Here is a 22,771-nt window from a genome sequence, read left to right as displayed (position 1 = left end):
TGCATGTTAAAATAATAATATTTTAGACAGGTTAAATAAAATGTTATAATTTTAATTAATGTCATCTTTTCTTTTTACTTTGCTAATGTAGCTACTAGAAAATTTAAAGTTACATATATAACTTGCATTGTATTTTTATTAGACTACACTGGACTAAAAGCTCAATTAGTTAATCACTGCCCTTTTTTCACTTTCATTTCTCCAGGTCTGTTACCCAAACTCCCTGGGCATATAATCAAACTTGAGAAACAAATTTTTAAAAAGCCGCCAAAATAACTGTTCTAAAAAATAAGTAAATAATGTTGAATATAAGAGTGCCTGCTATTAAAATCTGAGGAAGAAAAACACATTAAAATCTCCACCAACAATTGGGAATTAAATGAAAATAATGTAATTCACTATAATTTGGTAAGACTCTCCACTAATAAGAAAAATATCAGATAAAATAAAACTATTTCTTAAATTTGATACTTTCCAAAAAATATGTATAATATATCTATTTTTAGGAGTCAAATATTAACATAAGAAACCAAAAGAACCATCAGAACATTGGAGGGGAGAAACCAAGATGGCGGCATAGGTTAACGCCAGAGTTTGCTGCTTCGAACAACTACTTCAAAAATACAACTAAAAGACGGAACGGACATCGTCCAGAACCACAGGAAGGCTGGCTGAATGGAAGTTCTACAACTAGGAGGAACCGAGAATCAGAGGAGGCGCAGTGCTGAAGTAAAATACTAAGGTGCGGAGTGCGCGCGGCATGGGCTGGTGGCTGAGGGCCTGGTTGTCTGTTTCAATCCGGAGGGAGCCTCAGACTCAGAGCTCCAGATCCGGGCGAGTCTCTAGGGACCCAGACTCAAATGGGAGAAGCAGGACTGTCTGGCTACGGTCCCTCCGAGGTTTGCAGCATTTGCTGGGACAGAGAGGCAGAGCCCCTAGGGACGGACTGAGAGCAGCCATAACTGCTCCCTCCTCCACCCTGTTGATCCCGTGGGACCCGCCCCGCCCCGCCCAAGCCCTGCACAGAGGCATTTGCCAGATAGCCTCAGGCAAAGGCTAGATTAGCACCTCCCTAGAGGACACAAGTTCTTCCACTGCAAACACAGCTGATTATCACAGCCAGTCGGCCTGGCGGTCAAATCCCTCTAGTATTAACTATAACAATCAAGGCTTAACTACAACAAGACTTCGCACAAAGACCACTAGGGGGTGTACCAAAAAAGCATAAAAAATGCAGAGACAAAGAAACAGGACAAAACTATCAAGGGAGGATATTGAGTTCAGAACCACACTTTTGAGGTCTCTCAAGAGTCTGTCGATAAACTTGATGAGATGTACAGGAAATCTAATGAGACCCTTGATGGTGTGATAAAGGACCATCTAGAAAGTAAGCATACACTGACTGAAATAAAGAACATTATACAGACTCCCAACAGCAGACCAGAGGAGCGCAAGAATCAAGTCAAAGATTTGAAATTCGAAGAAGCGAGAAACACCCAACCGGAAAAGTAAAATGAAAAAAGAACCCAAAAATACGAAGATAGTGTAAGGAGGCTCTGGGACAGCTTCAAACGTACCAACATCAGAATTATAGGGGTGCCAGAAGAAGAGAGAGAGCAAGATATTGAAAACCTATTTGAAGAAATAATGACAGAAAACTTCCCCCACCTGGTGAAAGAAATAGACTTACAGGTCCAGGAAGCGCAGAGAACCCCAAACAAAAGGAATCCAAAGAGGACCACACCAAGACACATCATAATTAAAATGCCAAGAGCAAAAGACAAAGAGAGAATCTTAAAAGCAGCAAGAGAAAGAAACTCAGTTACCTACAAGGGAATACCCATATGACTGTCAGCTGATTTCTCAACAGAAACTTTGCAGGCCAGAAGGGAGTGGCAAGAAATATTCAAAGTGATGAATACCAAGAACCTACAACCAAGATTACTTTATCCAGCAAAGCTATCATTCAGAAGTGAAGGTCAGATAAAGAGCTTCACAGATAAGGAAAAGCTAAAGGAGTTCATCACCACCAAAACAGTATTATATGAAATGCTGAAAGGTATCCTTTAAGAAGAGGAAGAAGAAGAAAAAGGCAAAGATACAAATTGTGAACAACAAATATGCATCTATCAACAAATGAATCTAAGAATCAAGTGAATAAATAACCTGATGTACAGAATGAACTGGTGATTATAATAGGATCAGCAACATAGAAAGGGAATGGACTGACTATTCTTGGGGGGAAGGGGTGTGGGAGATGCGGGAAGAGACTGGACAAAAATCGTGCACCTATGGATGAGGACAGTGGGTGGGGAGTGAGGGCGGAGGGTGGGGTGGGAGCTGGAAGGAGGGGAGTTATGGGGGGAAAAAAGAGGAACAAATGTAATAATCTGAACAATAAAGATTTAATTAAAAAAAAAAACATTGGAGAAAGAATAATCACAAAGGACAAAAGCAGTCGAAATTCAAGGCTCGTCAAAGTTAGAAACGTCCAACTGCATGATACCTGAGGTTTGGTCAGTTCGATGGCAATATTTTGTACTTCTATGTTCCCATCAAGTTTGGGTGTTTTGAGCTCTGTTTCTGCATAAGGATTCATGTAGAGTTTTGCAGAGGCTGATATTGGCTGGAAAACTGAGAACACATGAGAAGAAGTAAGATAACCTTTATACGCTCTTACATATTAATGACTATAAGTTTTAAGAACACTGTTATGCTGAAAGAAAAATTATAAAAAATATGTAAAAGAGAGAACTACCAAAAAATATTTAGGTATCTATTTATCTGCATAATATCAACAGTCAAACTCAAGGGTTAAAGTGGAATCCCCAAAAAGAAAATTGGGGTCCTATGCTTCTAAATAAGAAATGTGCAAAATACAGACAATCTACTCTTGGGAATTCACACTCTGTGTAAAATTAGGCTTCTGTTCCTTGCTTCAAGACACTTAATGATTTTATTATTCATTTAAAATACTAATACAAGGTAGGAAACAAAAAAATTTTTTTTAATCCTCACCAGAGAACATGTGAAGAAAACAATAGTGAACAGTGATATGGAATACAGAAGAACATGGGCATAAAATTTGAGGATGAGCATAAAGGAATATAGTAAATGTAAACAAATCAATAGCTTCTGTAGGCTAATAAAACGGAAATGGAGAAAACAGATGAGATACATATATAAGCAGGCAGATTTGTTAGAGATCTATTTAAAAGGAAATAAAGTCAAAGCTGCCAAGGAAAACTCACATAAAACAATTTCTAATGTGGTTGGTTTGTCTTAGCACTGCAATAGTGACATGCTAGGGGTGAGACTGAATACCAAGATCTCAGAGAGACAGTTATGAAGCAAAGTAAAGAAAACCTAATTCCTAAAACAAAGCAGATGATAGCAAGGTAAGAAGGAAATGTGGAAGTCAATGGAGGTTAGCTGTTAGGAGTGAACAATAGCCACACTGTCCTTGTCTTCCTTATTCTTCAGCAGTGTGTGTGTTATAATCAATTCCTAAATAATTAGTTATAATCCAAACATGCTATATCATAAAATTAAGGTATAAAATTAATACTTTCTCTTTGTCACAGTAATTTTATCAGAAAAAGTATACTAAAATAAAGTTTTTAATTGCAGGCTTCCTATAACATAAAATAAGCTTTTACCATTACTTACTATATTGATGGCTTGGTAGAATATCATTACTTGTAAGAATTTCACTTTTCAGATGATCCTTAAAAAAATTGAATTATATGAAAATTAAAAATAAAATATTCAGCCACATTATACAAAAAAAAAAAAGGCTTGGTCTTACATCAGTACCTTTATTTCCTCTTTGTAATTGGCAATCCATTAAAAAAAACCACTAAACTTTATTTACAAGTATATTTCTTTAGAATAAAATATAAAAGTATATAATTTTAACTCTAAATATATAGAAATATTATAACATTGTGTTCCCCACTAGTAATCCGTTTAAAAAAAAACTAAACATTATTTATAGATATATTTCTTTAGAATAAAACATAGAAAATTTTTTTATAATTCTAAATATCTAAAATTATAACATTGTGACTTTAAAATATATATACATATATATTCATATATATACATATATACATACATATATATATATACATATATATATACATATATGAACTGGGATCTCAAACAATTGCTAGACAAAGGCAACTTATTTGTGTTACAGTATCTGAGAAATAAGAAATAGATTCTTAGAATTAATTCAGTTCCAAAATTCAACAGGTCTTCTTTACTCCTCTAAGTAAACATGACTAAAACTGGCTTAACACACTGAAGTTTTAAGTTAATCTTTCACTATTTAAGAAATTATTATCACAAATGCCTAAAAGATTTTTTTATTGATTTTTTTTTTGAGAGAGAAACATCAATATGAGAGTGAAACATCAATTGGCTGCCACCTTCACACACCCTACCGGGGATTAAGAGCCCGAAACCCAGGCATGTGCCCTGACTGGGAATCGAACCAGTAACCTTTCAGGGCACAGGACAATGCCCAACCAACTGAGCCCCATCGGCCAAGGCTAAGAATATATTCTTTAGATCTGAACGGTATCATCTTTCTTTCTTTCTTTCCTTTTTTTTTTGTAATAGCAATACCACTCTTTTTTTAAATATGTTTGTAGTGATTTTAAAGATAGAGAAAGGGAGGAGAAAGATAGAAACACCAACATTGATTGGCTGCCTCCTGCACACCCCTGCCAGATATCGAACGCACAACTCAGGCATGTGCCCTGACTGGGAATTGAACTGGTGGATGGGTCGATGCTCAACCACTGAGCCACACCAGCTGGGCAAGGTATCATCTTTCTTGACAATACTCTTCAAGCAATTCTCATGAAACACCGCAATGTAACCAAATGCTATCAAAATAGTGTAAAAAATCCTAAGCACAGTTGATTCAATAGTATGGGTTCTCATCTCACTGCTTAATGAATGATTTCACAAAGATCTTCAAAAACAAAAGTGCTTTTTAAAAGACAGAGTGGATACCAAAACCTGTGTTTTATACTTCTGATTTAATTATATACAACTTCAACACAAGACTGATAGCCTGTCTTCATTAAGGATCTCGTATGTAAGCAAATATAGTGTGGTTAGCTCTTCCAGATAAAAACAGAAATTACCAAGATCTGTTCCCTTGATCCCTGGTAAGACATGCTGCAGTTTACGTTCCAGTAGGCACTAAGGCTATCAAGTCGGATAAGCTATAAAAGAACAATTGAAAGAGGTCAAACAACTAACACATTGAAGTTAAGAATCAATATTAAAAGATTATTCTCATGTTCAGTATCCCAAATTATCCAACTGCCATTTTGAGTTTATAAAGGAAAGAAAATAATGCAAAAATGGGGGAAATAATTGCTTCTCAGCCTTTTGACTAAGTCCAAGTGTAAAAATGAGAGGGAGGGGGTTTGTATGTTATTCTGAGACTTTATTATCAATCCAGCATTTGCTAAATTTTGCTTCCAGGAACACTATTTCAAATGGAATTCATTCATACAATTATCAAATATTTATTGAGAATTTAGTATTTAATAGGCCCTGTACATGTTCTGCTAAAAAAAAAAAAAAAAAAAAGATATGATTCCTCCAGTCTCCAGTGGATAGGAATGGGTGTTTTGAGGGAGGCGTGAGGGGAGTGGGTTCTATAATCAATAAGGTGGGGAAAGCTCCTTACTAAATATCACTCTTGAATGTTCACAATGTTCATTAGTATATTTAAAGTATTCTGAAGTTCTGTAGTTTAAAAAAAAAATGAAACATGCCTATTTAACTATGTACCAAATGCTTAATACTTTTAGTCAGTAATCTTACTTGACCAGAGAATATTTTTCTACAAATCTAATAATAAGTCAATTACCTAATGCTCCATAAAATACAATCTGGGATATGTTAATTTTATTCATTTTCTTTATATGTTAGGTGAAGAACCTAAACCTCAAAATAATTATTGAGTACTATGTGTCTGAAGTATGGAAGAAATTGGGTATGAATAAAAGCAGAGAGCTTGCCTATAAGCTATTGAAAAAGGTCCACTTCTCTTTTTTTAAAGATCTAAGTGACTTTAGAAGGTCACACAGTAAGTAGCAGTGCCAAAACTGCTCTATCAAGGTTTCTTTAAGAAAATACATTAAGTGTTTGTACCTAGGAAATTCAAGAAATGTTTAATCCAGTCTAATACCTTGTATATAATTTTATCTGCTTCATTTAACACACATGGAGTCCAGTGTTCATTTGCAGTCTAAGAGAAAAAAAGAATTGTGAAATGAAATATATATATACACATATATATCTCAAAATAGTACTCTAACATTTGTAAACTATAAATAACTTAGGAAGAAAACACATAGAGCTAATGTTAGCTACTGTTAGCAATCTGTTTCTTTACATAACTTTATGACAAAATCAAAGGAATAACAGTAAAAATAGAATTGAAGATGTTCAAATTTAAATAAGTTAATCCACCCACAAAATAATTATTGAGTACTATGTGTCTGAAGTATGGAAGAAATTGGGTATGAATAAAAGCAGAGAGCTTGCCTATAAGCTATTGAAAAAGGTCCACTTCTCTTTTTTTAAAGATCAAATAAATAATTATTGCAAAGTAAGAAGAAAACCAGAATATGGAAATCAAAGAATGACCATGTTTCCAGAAAATCAGCATGGTAAGCAATACCAAATGCTGCAATGAAAAAAAACTAAAACTTATTTGGCAGCCAGGGCATTACTGATGAACTTGTTAAGAACAGTTTCAATGGAGTAGCAGAGTTAGAGTACAGTAGGTAGGGAGTCAACAGGAGGTGGGGAAAGAAAGATAGCAAAGGTAAAAAATTCTCTTAGAAAGAAAAGAAAGAGAAGGCAGGTAGTTAGATGGGGCCTGGGTGGAGTGGAAGAAGGTTAAAAAACAGGCTTTTTAGATAAGTATCACATGATCTCACTCATTTGTGGAATATAATGAACAACTGATGAACAAAAATAGATCCAGAGACGTAGAAGCATCAAACAGACCATCAAACCTCAGAGGGAAGGTGGGGGTCGGGGGTGAGGGGGTGGTGGTGAGGTATCAACCAAAGGACTTGTATGCATGCATATAAACATAACCTATGGACACCGACAATGGGGGGGGGGGGGGTGGTTAGGGCCTGTGCTGGAGGGCAGGGGTGGGCTGGGAGAGGTCAATGGGTGGGGGGAGGAGACATGTAATACTTTCAACAATAAAGAACTTTAAATAAATAAATAACTAAATAAAAACAGGCTTTTTAATTTTGCTGTAAAGGAGATACTTGCATGTATCTAAATGCTTACAAAAAGAAGTGGGGTGGAGGGAGGGAGGAAAGGCAGAGGGAGAGGAGTTGAAGATTTAGGAAAGAGAAAGAAATGGATGGAAAGAAGTAAGGAAGGGAAGAAAAGGGGGGTAGAGGGAAGGCTCCTGAGGGCATGGGGAAGTACAGGATCCAGATCAGAGGTGGGAAGATTACCTTATGGAGTTCAATTATAATTGGAAAGATAGAAGAAAGGAATGATATGGATACAAAAAGAGGTAAGTTTGCAGTTGTTATAATAGGCAATGTAGTAGTTGAAGCAGGAAATAAATGAGCCAGCCAATGTGCCAAATGCTTTACACAAACAATCTCACTCAAGCAACACTAAAATATAGATACTACATTTTATCAGTACTGTATTTTATTTCCTATTGCATCAGTGAATAAATGAACATTAGACAGCAGGAGACCAACATGGTAAACAGTTACAAGTGCTTTCATCAAATACTAGTATAATGAGAGGCATAAAATAAGGAATGATAAATTCAAAGAGGAAGGTAAAAAAAAAGGAATGAGAAAGCAAGGTAATAGCTTACACAAGTATTAAAATCTGAATAGAACTGCTAGGCAGACAAAGGGAAGGCATAATACAGACAAAGAAAACAGTATAGAGTCTGAGCAAAGATACAGAGGGGCTCAGACAACAGCACACACTGAGACAGTTAGGCCTCATTCTTACGCACAAGTATGCCTGTCTGTCATCAGTCAATGACAGGTGTTTGTTTCATATGTTTTCTTTTGTCTGCTAGAAGCTCAATGTTAAATACTGTGCTCAGTTATGACTAATGTTCGTCTAAAATTTCTGGAACAAGTAGCTCTCTACCTTCCACAACACAGATTCTGGTCTCTTTAGAGATATTATGAGATATTATTCTTTATCAAAAGCTACTTCAAATTCATTTTGGAAACATGCAGAGGACAAACAGTATATTAAACACTAGCTTCCAGACTCCCTTTCCTGTTTCTCTAGTTCTTTTTCTTCAATGTTTCTGCTTTGGTCTTCAACTCTATGTATCTCTACTTCCCTGCATGCATGTATCCTTCTTAAGGCCTCCATGTAAACATGTCCTTTTCTCTTCCTCTGGCAGTCTACTTCTCTTTCAATTTTTTTTTCTCTTCTTTCTGTACTCAGCCCTATCCATATAACTAACCATAAGGCAAACATGTACTCAGTACAATTTACTGTTCACTGTCCTTAACTTTAAAACATTTCCTACCTCTTAGTTGTTCATAAAAGAAAATAAAAAGTCTAACCTGGATATATATACACATGCTATCCTTAAAGACCTTTAAGAGAAAAACCAAACTACATTATAAAATATTAAATCAAAATAAATTACTGATACAGATATGGATAGAAGTAGATATAGATGTAGATATAGATTATAGATATAGATATAGATAAAGATATAGATATAGATATATATCAGTATGGTACATACACATGTACATATAAACATAAACACATATAAGCTATTTGGAAATTCCATTTACCTAATCAAGAATGAGAACACAACTCTATGGAAATTTATCATCCCCTACTTTCCCACATGTTTAAGAGACAGCTTATAATTCTTTCAGAATGTTTGATACTGTATTTGGATATTTGTTAAATTCGAAGACAAATCAAAATTAGAGAATGTAATAGCATCACTAAAATTTTTGAACTACTGGAAAAGCTATAGAAAGATTATACATAAAAATAAAATGGCTACTTGTAGCAACGCTACCTATGACTCGGGAATAGTATTTTACAGATTCCATAAATATTTAAAATAAGTCCAACATTACCAACAAACTAAGTTCTCCCAGTGTGACACCAAATGAAAGGGGCCGCTTTGGATCAGTAACCTATCAAAGAAAAAAAAGTAACATTAAAATATACCGATGGTGAGGGTGAATCCATGCTCCACTCTTTACGATAGGCAACATAGGGCAATTAGTTTACAAATAAGTTACACAAACCAAATGGATATGTGGAAAAGAAAGAGAAGGAAGCCAAAACATGACTGGGATTATCCATATTAGCAGGCATGACACTCATATCACTTCCCAGTGAATCTCTTTTCTTAGTATATGAAAGGACTAACTACAATTAAACAGATTCTTGTCTAGATAGTTACAAAGAGAGAGTCTCTTTATGTATAACATTAAAGATGTTCTTCACAGATAAATAAAACAAAGCATCACAGGTAAAAACACTGCCACTAAATTATTTTTGAAACAGTTAATATTTTCACATTTAGAAATGTGAACTGTCTCTTTAAGCTTTAATTTCCTTGACACTTCAAACATTTTCTTTGTTAGAAAATGCCCAACATTTAATTTCCCTAGTCTCTTAACCCCAAATCTGCCAATGTCAAACTTTTGTTCTATTTCTGATTTTCAATACCTAAGTTAAATTTACTCACAATAAAGTGTACCACTATATGAAAATGTCATTGTTTTAGACATCTTAAAGATGTCCAAAAGTCACAGTTTTTTTGGTTGTAACAGAAACTAGAGGGACTAGAGAGTGAAGAAAAAACGTAATGTTCTAAATCATCCAATAGTGACTCCAGAGTTTAGTCATATAAACCCTCCTCAAATAGGAAATATGCATGATCTGGTATAGCTGAAAAACACAGATAGCTTTTTGAGTTTTGTTTTTAATATCAGAGATATTGTGATTGTGGCAATACATTTTCCTTTATTCCCACACTCATCTTTTTATACTTAGAGATAACTAGCTCAAAATAACTTGGAGCTAATCAGAAGAACTTCAATAAACCACAACTCCTCAGTTGCTAATGTAATACCCACAAACTACTATCATTCAATGAGCATTTTTGCAATAAATTATCCATTCCCTACCCCACTTCCTATCCTATATTTTTCATTATCCTTCTAGATACAATAATTAAGGTTACCACATGAAAGACAAATGCTACAATAAAGATTCCTTTGCATTTTTAAATTCCTTTCCTTTTAGATTCTTTTAGTATATTTTGTCACTTACATCAATTTAAACATAAACAATGTTATTTATCCCACTCCTGCGCATCTCTGTATTCTTTTCATTAAAGAGAAATATGTACTTTTCTAATTGTACTTGCTCAATAAAAAAGCTTAAGTTCAAACTGAGGTTCTCATTCATCAATATGCCATTAGTTTTAAGAATAATTCTCTCACTTTCATGATATGCTGATTGGATTTTAATTTCCTTAATTTGTTTTAAACAAGGGCACTGATAAGTGGTTAGGTTTTTTAAACATTTATTTGGTAACAAAATTCAGTTTAATTACTACATAAAAGCAAAAGACAAAGTCAGTATAAGTTAGATATGGTATATATTAAAACATTAAAAAAATTTAAAAATTTAGAAAGAAAACTATAAGTGTTTCTTACATTAAGCTACATAAAAAAACATATTAGAAAGGGAAATATATATATATATATATATATATATATCAATATTGCTTTAATTCAATCCAAACTTAAAGCAAACTAAAAACAAAAAGAAGGATGCAAACTCAATTTTAGAAGAGACAGAATAACATTTCCAATTTCTTAGGTAAATGAAAAAAATTCAAGGTTTCTTTCATATGTTTCAAACTTTAAAACAAAGCAATATTTGTTACATTTTTAACTAAAATTAAAATCAATTAATCAGTTAATAAAATCAATAAAAAAATTCTTAATCAAATAATTTTAAAATTTTGGTTATAAATGAAGTCTAGTTTTTAAATATATTGTTACACATGCACATGAGAGTTGTGGGTGCTCCATCCGACTTGATGGGACGTGAAGAGAATGAGACTAGCAGTCAAGTGGCCTGGGTTTTAGTGCCCTCTCTACCAACTACCGTTATAATTGCTATCTCATCATCTCTTGGACTAATTTTTTGTCAGTATAAAAAGAAAATTAGTCCCTGAAAGTTATAGTAGTATAAGTCTTAAGGCATTAAACAAAATTCAAAATAAAAATAGAAGACAATCTGAAAATCTCTTATACTAGCTTTAGAAAGGGGCATATTGTGGTTTTATGATATACTAAAGGCCCAGTGCATGAAATATGTGCGGGGGAGGGCAGGGGTCCCCCAGCCTGGCCTGCACCCTCTCACAATCCAGGAGCCCTCAGGGGATATCCAACTGCCAGTTTAGGCCCGATCCCACTGCAGGATCGAGCCTAAAGTGGCAGTCGGACATCCCTCCAGCAATCTGGGACCACTGGCTCCTAACCACTCGCCTGCCTGCCTGCCTGATCACCCCTAACCACTCTGCCTGCCTGCTTCATCACCCCTAACCACTCGCCTGCCTGCCTGATCACCCGTAACCCCTCTGCCTGCCTGCCTGGTCACCCCTAACCACTCGCCTGCCTGCCTGATCGCCCCTAACTGCTCACCTGCCTGCCTGATCGCCCCAACCACTCTGTCTGCCTGCCTAATGCCCCTAACCGCCTCTGCCTGCCTGCCTGCCTGATCACCCCTAACCACTCTGCCTGCCTGCCTGATCGCCCCTAACTGCTCGCCTGCCTGCCTGATTGCCCCTAATCGCCTCTGCCTCAGCTCCCACTGCTGCAACTTCGTCCGGAAGGACGTCTGGAATGACATCTGGAAGGTCATTTGGCTGTCTGGTCTAATTAGCACATGACACTTTTATTATTATAGATTTACACTCATAAACAAAAAAGCCCAACACAGAAAAGGAGAAATGGCAGTGTACTCATTAGAAAAAAAAAACAATCTTGGGTTTAAAACTGGGTACAGATAATCCACATATATACATATCAATCCTATATAATAAAAGCCTAATATGCTAAGTATCCAGTTGTCCAGTCATCCGTTCAACCAATCAAAGCATAAGATGCTAAAGATATGCTAGGTCTGCTCAACTGCTCACTATGACATGCACTGACCACCAGGGGGAAGATAGTCGACCAGTAGACCAGTCACTATGACATGCACTGACCACCAGGGAGCAAACGCTCAACACAGGAGCTGCCCCCTGGTGGTCAGTGCACTCCCACAGGGGGAGCCCCACTCAGCCAGAAGCTGGGCTCACGGCTGGCGAGCGCAACGGCAGTGGTGGGAGCCTCTACCACCTCTGCAGCAGCGCCAAGGATGTCTGACTGATGGCTTAGGCCCACTCCCCGTGTGGGCCTAAGCCGTCAGTCAGACATTCCCCAAGGGGTCCCGAACTGCAAGAGGGCCCAGGACGGGCTGAGGGACACCCCCCCCCCCCAGTGCACAAATTTCATGCACCAGGCCTCTAGTATTAATATAAAATACCCATTAAATTACTAACCTAAACTAAGGAACTGAAAATTACTTACATCATCTTCATATTTAATATGAATGTCTGTGATTTTTACTTGTACATTTTTAATTACTTGAGTTGCCAATTTTTCCAAAAATGTATCCTTTTTGGCTTCTTTTGGTTTATCTATAAAAAATAGAAAAATACAAGCTCAAAAGTTGAAATTCTCACAAACCTCATAATCAATGACCAAAGGATAGCTAAGGCACTACTCAATGGAAATTATAGGCTTTTCTAGTGTCCTTGTTTTATTTTAGATTTATTTTATATTTTAATATGCATTTCCAACTTAAAATTTATTTTTGAAGTTACATTATAAACTAACATTAACTTTACCTTTGACGACAGAAATTAAGTGGCAATGTGTATAAATAACACACGGCATAAAAACTACTTTTACCTACCTTTTGAGCGATCAAGACCTTTAAAAGGTTTCTTAAAATGTTTTTTGTGCTTTTTACGCTTACGTCCTTCTCAGTGGAAGCATTTTAGTGAGAAAAGGATAAAATTCAAGTTAGCAGACAAGAGGACAGAAGAGAAAACAAGAGCATTCTTCCTGACATTAAATTTTGGTACAATTCACCTTATTTGAGTCTAAGCTGTCCTGTTATCACAGTATAAACAGAAATTCACAAACCTTCCTTAGTCTAGGAATAACCTTCTTTAATCTAGAAATAACTTGACAGGTACAATTATTCAAAAATTAAGTAAAATATCCATACACAATGCCCTTTATAATATTTATAACTTTTCACAACACAAAGTTTAATGTTACTAAAATATTGGAAATGTAATAATGACAGATAATGTTTTTGTAAACACGTGGTAGGGACAAAGGAACACAAATGTAATGAATGGGTAGGTTACTGACAATGACTTCCTCTGGATGATATACCTCACTGAAAAATCCTTTAATGACTTAAGGATATAAATACAAAAAAGACATAAAATGTACATTGAACTGTACATTGAAATTGGGTTAATAATTTCTTTAAAACCTAACCCTCTTTTATTTGGCACTGCCTCAGTTTATTTCATTACCCAACACCTATCTCATCCAAATTACAAACCTTCACATTCAACTAGACATCAACTCTAGTCTGTACTCTTAAGGCAGTCTCTGTATACAGTCTCCCCTGCCTCTAGTTCCCACTTCACTCCTAGTAAACATCCTCCTATACTACTACCCGACTGTTACTTCTAAAACACTATTCACAGCTTGCTAATCCCCTGCTCAACTTTTTTTAAAGGCTCTCTGCAGCCTTACCAATAAAATAAAAAGTGTTTGCATGACACAAAGGTCCCGTCATGACCTGACACTAACTCCCTGTCCTGTTCTATCTCCTACCACTCCTCCTTGCACTGGATACTTCAGAAATATTATTTACACTTTCCAAGAAAAACTTTCTAATGCCTAATGCATCTACATGTGTCATTCCCATGCCCTCCCTGAACTTCTTCACGAGGAAAACTCCAGGCGGCTTCCAAATCTCAGGTCCAGCACTGCTGCCTATCTGAAGCCTTCTGTAGCTTTTCCAATCAACTCCAGGCCATCTACCCCAGCACCAGACTTCCAAAGTGGTGATTACACTGTATTTGAAGTGTTTGCACAACTGTCTTGCCTTCAGGCTTCACTAAGACAGGAATTACCCTTATATCTGGGCACAGAGCATATAACTGTTCAAAAGAATAAAAAATATACATCTGAACATAATAAATAAGCCTCCTTAATGTCATATATATTTGAAAAAATATACATAAAATTTAGCTTGAAATTTTAAATTTGTTCTTCCTCGATATTTTAAAGCAAACTGTCCTTCCATTACAAAAACTAAGAACCAAACCATGTGTTAAAAGAATAAGACCCTGAGTTTCAAGAAGAAAAGACTTAATAAATACATAACAGAATGTGGACTTTGCTATTACTAGTATTGCTTGTCATAGTGATGGTCCCTAAATATTTTTCATTCATAAATAAAATATTTAGAAAAAGACTGAGTTCTTCACAAAATATCATTTGAAAAGAAACAAAAAGGAAAGCCAGAGCATGCTTAAAAATGGCCAGAAGAGCTCTCAGAGAGAGAGGGTCAGCTGACTGGGTTCAGACTCTCCCATAATCTGTTCTTCTCACCTGAGCTCCCTGTTTTATTCCTGATTTCACATTTGTTCTAGCATCATGTTGCACCGCTGATCTCAATGTTAAATGCACCATGTTTAAACCTCTCCAAATAATTTCAAAAGCTGAGTGCTACACAGTTCTTTAGAAAAAGTTTCTATTTTTAATCTGATGAATAATAAATTTATGATTCTCAATCACTCTTTAAAGCAGGTCTCAAATATTTTGATCTCACATAAAATTTAGGAACCTTAAAGATCTTTTTATTGGTGTGGATTACAACAATTGATATTTCCATACTGGAAATCAAAATTGAGAATTTTTTAAAATATTTATTAATTCATTTTTAAAAACCATTATCTGATAATATGGTTAACATATATTTATGAAAACTAACTATATTTGCCAAACGAAAAGTTGTAGTGAGGCAAATGACATGATTTTACATTCTTACAAATCTCTTTAAAGTCTTGCTTAGAAGACAGCTTGATTTGCATATATGTTTCTGCCTTAGATGTGGTGAAATATCTTGGTTAGATTGAATTACATGAAGGAAACCTGAACTACAGATATGTAATAGTAAAAGGAATAAACATCTTTTCATGGCCTTTTCATGAAATTATAAATACTGCACCCAAACTCAACAAGTGGTAGTTACTTAAAGATTAGTTTCATCTTAAAATCTGAAACTCTATCAATAAATTTTTCACCCAAATTAAAATCAATTGGTCTAATTTTCAATTTGAATGGATTTTTACACATGTCTGATTTTTTATCATGCACTGGTAATTTGGAAATATTACTTCATTGAACTATGCAAATCTTCCAAATGATGAGTCATTTCATTATTTAGTATCAAAAATCACTAAACTGGGTATAGACAGAACATACCTCAACATAATAATGGCCATAAATAACAAGCTGACAGCTAACATCATACTCGTTGGTGAAAAGCTAAAAGCTTTCCCCTTAAGACCAGAGACATTACAAAGATGCCCACTTTCAGCACTCTTACTCAACATAGTATTTATTGGAAGTCCTAGCCAGAGCAATTAGGCATGACAAAGAAATAAAAGGCATCCATATTAAAAAGAAAGAATCTATTGAACAAAATAAACTAACAAAATATAAACAGACTCATAGAGAACAAACTAACAGCTGTCAGAGGGGAGGGAGGTTGCAGGGCTGGATGAAAAAGGTGAAGGGATTAAGCAAAAACAAAACAAAACTCACTGACACAGACAACAGCATGGTGATTAGCAGAGGGGAAGGTGAATGGGGGGAGATAGGAGAGGGCACAGCGGGGATAAATTTTGATTGAAGGAGACTTGGCTTGGGGTAGTGAACATACGATACCATATACAGTTGATGTATTATAGAACTGTACACCTAAAACATATAATTTTATTAACCAATGTCACCCCAATAAAATAAAATAACATAAAATAATTTTTTTAAAGAAAAACTCAGTAATGGCCGATGACATGTTTTCATAATATAGGAAACACTTAAAGACTCCACCAAAAGAACTGTTAGAACTAACAAACAAATTCAGTAAAGCTGCAGGATACAAAATCAATATATAAAAATCTGTTGTGTTTGTACACAATAACAAGCAACTATTAAAAAGGTAAATTAAGAAAACAATCTCATTTATAATTGCATCAAAAAGAATATAATACCAGGAACAAATTTAACCAAGGAGGTGAAAGACCTGTGCACTAAAAAATATAAGACACTGATGAAAGAAAATGAAGAAGATACAAATAATGAAAAGATATGCCATGCTCAGGGATTGGAAAACTTAATATTATAAAATTGTTCATATTACCCAAAGCAAGCTACAGATTTCATGCAATCCCCATCAAAATTCCAAAGACATTTTTCACAAAAATAGAACAAATACTAAAAATTTTATGAAAACAAAAAGAGAAAAAAAAACAAAGCTGGAGGCATCATACACCTTGATTTTAAACTGTATTACAAAGCTATAATAATTTTTAAAAATATGGTATTAGCATAAAAACAGACATGTAGATCAATGAAACAGAATAGAGAGCCCAGAAGTAAACCCACAAGTATATGGTCAATTAATTTATGACAAAGAAGGCAAGAATATACAATGGGGGGAAAACAGTCTCTTCAATAAATTTTGCTGAGAAAACTGAACAGCCACAGGCAAAAAAAAAAAAAAAAAGAAAGAAAGAAACTAGACCCCTATCTTAAACCATATGCAAAAATTATCTCAAAATGGATTAATGAGTGAAATGTAAGACAGAAACCATAAAACTCATAAAAGAAAATGTAGGTGTTGCTCTTTGCAATATTTTTTTTATCTGATTCCAAAGATAATGGCAACAAAAGCAAAAATAAACAAATGGGACATCAAATTTAAAAACTTCTACAGAGCAAAGGAAACCATCAATGAAATAAAAAGGCAACCTACGAAATGGGAGAAGGTATTTGCAAATTATGTATCTGGTAAGGGGTTAATATCCAAAATATATTTAAAAAAAACTCATACAGCTCAATAACAGAAAAACAAACAAACAATCCAATTAAAAATGGGTAGCGAATCTAAATAGGCATTTTTCCAAAGAAGGCACAGATGGCCAACATATGCAAAAATGTTCAAATCATTCATCAACAGGAAAATGTGAAATAAAGCCACAATGAGGTATCATCTCACACCTGTCAGAAAGGCTATTATCAAAAGGATAAGAAATAACAAGTGTTAATAAAGGTATAGTAAAAAGAAACCCTCCTGTAAAGTTGGGGGGCATGTAAACTGGTGCAGCCACTGTTGAAAAGAGTATTAAGGTTCCTTGAAAAAGTAAAAACAGAACTACCATAAGACCCAGCAATTCCTCTTCTGGATATTTATCTGAAAAAAATCAACAACACTAATTTGAGAGATATGTGCACCCCTATGTTCATTGTAGCATTATTTACAATAGCCAAGATATGGGAAGAACCTAACTGTCCACGGTGAATGGATAGAAAATGTCCTGGATGTGCTGGGTGAGTGAATGGAAAAGATGTGGTATATATACACAACGGGATACTAACCAGCCAAGGAAAAGAATGAAATCTTGCCATTGGCAACATGAATGGATCTTGAGGGTATTTTGCTAAGTGAAAAAATTCAGACAGAGGAAGACAAATACAATCAAACCTCAGTTCTCCAACGTTTCCCATCTCGAACAATTCGGTTCTGCACCAACTTGCTCACAGAAAAAAATATCTTGGTTGTTGACCAAAACTTTTGTTTTCGACCTGACAACTCTTTCATGCTTATACCTCAGCATGACAAAAAGCACCTCTCAGGCAACAAAGGAGAGAATGTTTTTGCTGCTGGGAAATCAATGATTAGCACAATTTTAGCCCTTTGTACGCCATAAGCGGCTATCGACGCAAGGGGTGGACCTTCCCCACACGCCATGCACGTCTAAAGCCGCAAACCTCGCATATCAACTCTGGTCACCCAATTTTAAAATCAGACTTGTTAGTGACATCTCTGGGTTTGTAAAGAAAATTATGGTAACTTAAATTCGTAAATATTCCAGTGCATATGGAAGAAATTCCAATTTCGTACCATTTTAGACACATGACAGCTAACTGCTTAAAGCAGCGGTTCTCAACCTGTGGATCTCGACCTCTTTGGCGGTCGAACGACCCTTTCACAGGGGTCGCCTAAGACCATCCTGCATATCAGATATTTACATTACAATTCATAACAGTAGCAACATTACAGTTATGAAGTAGCAATGAAAATAATTTTATGGTTGGGTCACAACATGAGGAACTGTATTGAAAGGGCCAGAAGGTTGAGAACCACTGGCTTAAGGCATAAAGAAGCCATCAAGGTGCTAATGTTGCTAAGGGTATGAAAGTGCTCACAAACCTACAATCACAGGCAATTGAATAGGTAGAAAAACTGTTGTTGATTGGATAAATGAAAAGAAGTTAGCAAATGATAGCATTTCTGAGGCAGTGATATATAAAAAATTCCTTTAAAGCTAGTAGAGGGTGGTTTGATAAATTTAAGAAAAGAAATGTTTATTTATAAATTAAACAGTACATTAGACATGTACTGTATATAAGAAAGGTTAAAACAGGGAATCATTTGGGGGTCTGGAATGAATTCAATTTACATTATTTATTTTTTTAAATATATTTTTATTGATTTCAGAGAGGAAGGGAGAGGAAGAGAGAGAGAAAAACATCAATGATGAGAGAGAATCATTGATCACTTGGCTGCCTCCTACATGCCCCCAAATGGGGATCAAGACCACAACCCCGGTATGTGTCCTGACCAGGAATCGAACCGTGACCTCCTGGTTCGTAGGCTGATGCTCAACCACTGAGCCATAACCAGCCAGGCTCAATTTACATTATTTCTAATGGGAAAAAATGATTCAGTTTTCGAACAAATAGCTTCCCGAACAGCCTTCCAGAATGAATTAAGTTCAAGAAACAAGGTTCCACTGTACAATATTTCTCTTATATGTAGACTCTTACAAAAAAAATAATAATAAAAGAACAAAAAACTCATAGATACAGAGAACATATTGATGGTTGCCATATGGAAGGGGAGTTGGGATGAAATGGGTGAAGGGGGTCAAGAGGTATAAACTTCCAGGCATGAAATAAGTCAAGAGGATGTAATGCACAGCATGGTGACTATAGCAAATTTTAAAGTTGTTAAGAAAGTAAATCTCAATAGTTCTCTTCAGAAGAAAAATAAAATATTTGTAACTTCATATGGTAATGGATGGTGACTGGACTTACTGCAGTGATAACTTTACAGTGGATATAAATGTTGAATCATTATGTTGTACAGCTGAAACTAATAGAATACTGTGTTTCAATTATACTTTAATTTTTTAAAAGTTAGGAAAAAAAATTTAACTGTTATCTATAGATCAAATTTCAAGCTTCACAGAGCAGTGGACTGTTTTACCCCATGAACATTCAGCACGACTGTGGAAGGTAGGGGAAAAGAAATGATGGTAAAATGGAAAAACATGAATTACATTTCCATATTTTCTAAAAGATGGCACATCATTAAATGGGCTCCATTAAAAGCACATGCATGGATAAAAATATAATTTTTATGTAGCTGAATATAATTAACCATGCATACCCACCAGGCTTGATGTCCTTGTAAACAAAGTTTTCCAAGCCATATATGAACTCCCCTGAATGTGCGCCTGCATCCGCATGGCAGCAATAACCAGAATGCAAAGCATTTAAAGACACCTTTAATTTCACATGTAAAATGTCTAAACTTAATTCAAAGAATTAGAAATCATGTAACAGAACAAAATTCAGTAAAACTATACTACTTTTTATAAAAACTGGTATTTCTAAGGTAACATTCAATGACACCATTTTAATGCTTTGAACATACAAACTATTTTCATAATATTAAAACAAAAATTCTTAATAATTAAAATTATAACAATGATTTCAAATTAAGCAAGGTAGACAAATATGAATTATGGCTAATGTCTCATTAAATTACTTGACAAATTTTCAAACAGAGCAAGTCTGTTATTTTGGTTCCCTTTTGACTACCACTTTGGCTATTTTCAGAATAAAGTATTTTCGTATTTATACAAGTTTAGTCAGCTGAAATTAACTCACTTTACTGTCTGGATCCTTCCTATGAATATAACTAGAATGTACCATCCCCCATTTCCCACCCCAAATCCAGCCTAGACACAGCAAGTTTAACCTTCCTAAAATAGCTCTGATCAGTCAAGTCACTCCCTGGATTTTTAAAGAAAGAAAAATGGGCAAGTTACTGACTCTCCCACTGGCTAGATGAATATCCATTACTCACAGTTAAACTTATAGGAGCTAGAGCCAGACTGGATTCAAATTCTAGCTCTATCGTTTTCTAGCTGTGTGACATGGAACAAGTTATTTAACTTTCAGCTTTTTCAAATATTAAATGGGAATAATAACAGCTTTTAAATCATAGAGTTATGACTGTTAAATGAGTCAATTCCTACAGTGTTTTGAAGAGTGACTGACAAACAGCAAATGCTCAATAAATGTTAGCTGCTATCATAGTCATTATCATTATCATAGCAGTCAAATATCTTAAAATTTACCTAACCATAGCTTTCTAACTTACCAATAACTACACTCTATCTAACTCCCAAATTCTTAGCTGTTCACATACATGCTCTATACTTTTCCACCATCACTGTCCCCTCTACCTAGAATGCCCCCTCTCCTTTCTCAGCCTTTAGACCCAGCTGAAATATATACCTTCAATGTCTGTCTGATCCAGTGGTTCTCAACCTGTGGGTCGCGACCCCTTTGGCGGTCGAACGACCCTTTCACAGGGGTCGCCTAAGACCATCCTGCATATCAGATATTTACATTACGATTCGTAACAGTAGCAACATTACAGTTATGAAGTAGCAATGAAAATAATTTTATGGTTGGGTCACAACATGAGGAACTGTATTTAAAGGGCCAGAAGGTTGAGAACCACTGGTCTGATCTCTTTGACTAAGTATATGTCCATTCTGAACTCCCTTAACACTCTATCTGTATTTCTTTGATGGGACCTAACACTTTCTCATATTGATTATTATGCATGTCTTATTTTCTCAGATACAGTGTAAGGTTGTGGACAGTAGGATCCAGGGATTTTCCAACAACGTGTCGAGCAGACTAGCATCAGACTTCTCAAAAGTACCTGTAAGCTAAAAGGTATTGCTTTCTAAATTCTAATTTTAAACCTAGGATTCTATCTCCTGCCAAATCAAACAAGTGGGGAAGTAAAATACAAAGACTCTCAGGCTTGAAAGAATTTTAAAAACTAAATTCAGTGCATCCTTTCTTAAAAGTTATTAGATATGATTCAACAACGAACAAAGTAACAGAAGAACAAAAAGCAAGAGACCCAGGAAATATTAATTAAATACAGATGAGGGATGAAGACCAGTCCCAAGATGACAACTGTGTAACAGGACTAAAAAACCTCCCAGTTCAACTGAAGATTTCCATGAAAAAAGGGGACGAGGGGAGGGAACCAATCGATGGGTTTGGGCAATTGGAAATAATGATAGTCATATAACAGATTTCAAATACCCTGTGAAAAAAATTAAACACAAGTTTACATTAAAGACTAATAAGCAAATAAAAAAATTTACAAATTCAAGGGGAAAACCAGTTGCATAAGAAAGAAAATACAATCAGAGTACATCATTTGACCTATGCAGTGACAATACTGTCATAGTAATATAAATTTTTACTAGTAATTGGCCAAAAAATTGTGAAATAACCATATTTTGAAAAAAATGGAGGGGAATTTAGGGTAAAAGGAGATGGTAAGCTCTTTGACTACCATAATAGGAAATCCTAGGTAATGCCTTACATTAATAACATAGATAGTGGCAGAATGTTAACATTCCTAAAATGTTGGTTCCCTCTAAGGAGTGAGTCTAAAGGATAGAGAAGGGTGAAACTGGGGACTGAGATTTTTCATCAGAAGTCTTTCTGGCAAAACTATCTGATTATAAAGTGTGTTTTATATTACTTTGATAAATTTAACATATTAAATATAGAATCCACAGCATTTGAGAATTTTTTGGCCTCGCTATAAATTTAATCTTTTCTTTTACTTTATAACAGTCCTTCAGAGAAAACAAACTCTCTCCAATGAAATATAAAGAAGAAAAATATCAAGGAGTTTATTTTTACAATTACACAAATTCTATAGAAATAAACTCATAGTTATATTTCAATGTCCTTTTTTCCCCACATGATAGTGGACTACATTCTCTTTTACCAAATAAAACAAATTAAGTAAAAACACTTTTTTAGAGATTAGCACGAGCACTTTGTTTTCATTTTTATCATCTGCTGCTTAGAACTGACTCGTTTTCTCTTCTCATCTGAGTCTCTATACATGTGTAATGGTGCTTTTGTGCTTTTAAAATCTCAAGGTAATTGGGAAATAATAAGTCTGAAAAATA

At 35.1% G+C, this 22,771-nt stretch overlaps 1 protein-coding gene across 3 annotated transcripts in view; it reads right to left on the bottom strand.

The window, feature by feature from the left end:
• The window catches only part of VPS13C (vacuolar protein sorting 13 homolog C), a 183,367-nt gene that overhangs the window by 133,797 nt on the left and 26,799 nt on the right, over window positions 1-22,771 (bottom strand). For 2 of the 3 annotated variants that reach the window (XM_070421598.1, XM_070421608.1), the window contains exons 6-13: window positions 19,922-19,984; window positions 13,060-13,125; window positions 12,672-12,781; window positions 9,150-9,209; window positions 6,218-6,277; window positions 5,160-5,240; window positions 3,670-3,727; window positions 2,507-2,634 (exon numbers count right to left, since the gene is read on the bottom strand). In XM_070421598.1, the coding sequence (XP_070277699.1) occupies window positions 2,507-2,634; window positions 3,670-3,727; window positions 5,160-5,240; window positions 6,218-6,277; window positions 9,150-9,209; window positions 12,672-12,781; window positions 13,060-13,125; window positions 19,922-19,984 (626 nt within the window). The remainder of the gene's footprint in view (window positions 1-2,506; window positions 2,635-3,669; window positions 3,728-5,159; window positions 5,241-6,217; window positions 6,278-9,149; window positions 9,210-12,671; window positions 12,782-13,059; window positions 13,126-19,921; window positions 19,985-22,771) is intronic. The other variant, XR_011472254.1, reaches the window with a different exon arrangement.

Source organism: Myotis yumanensis, unplaced genomic scaffold, assembly GCF_028538775.1.
Source record: "Myotis yumanensis isolate MYYU_CA2020_CCGP unplaced genomic scaffold, mMyoYum1.0.hap1 SCAF_1, whole genome shotgun sequence".
In the NCBI taxonomy this organism is placed as follows: domain Eukaryota; kingdom Metazoa; phylum Chordata; class Mammalia; order Chiroptera; family Vespertilionidae; genus Myotis; species Myotis yumanensis.
The sequence above is the reverse complement of the archived record's forward strand: the minus strand, read 5'-3'. Positions and strand labels throughout refer to the sequence as shown.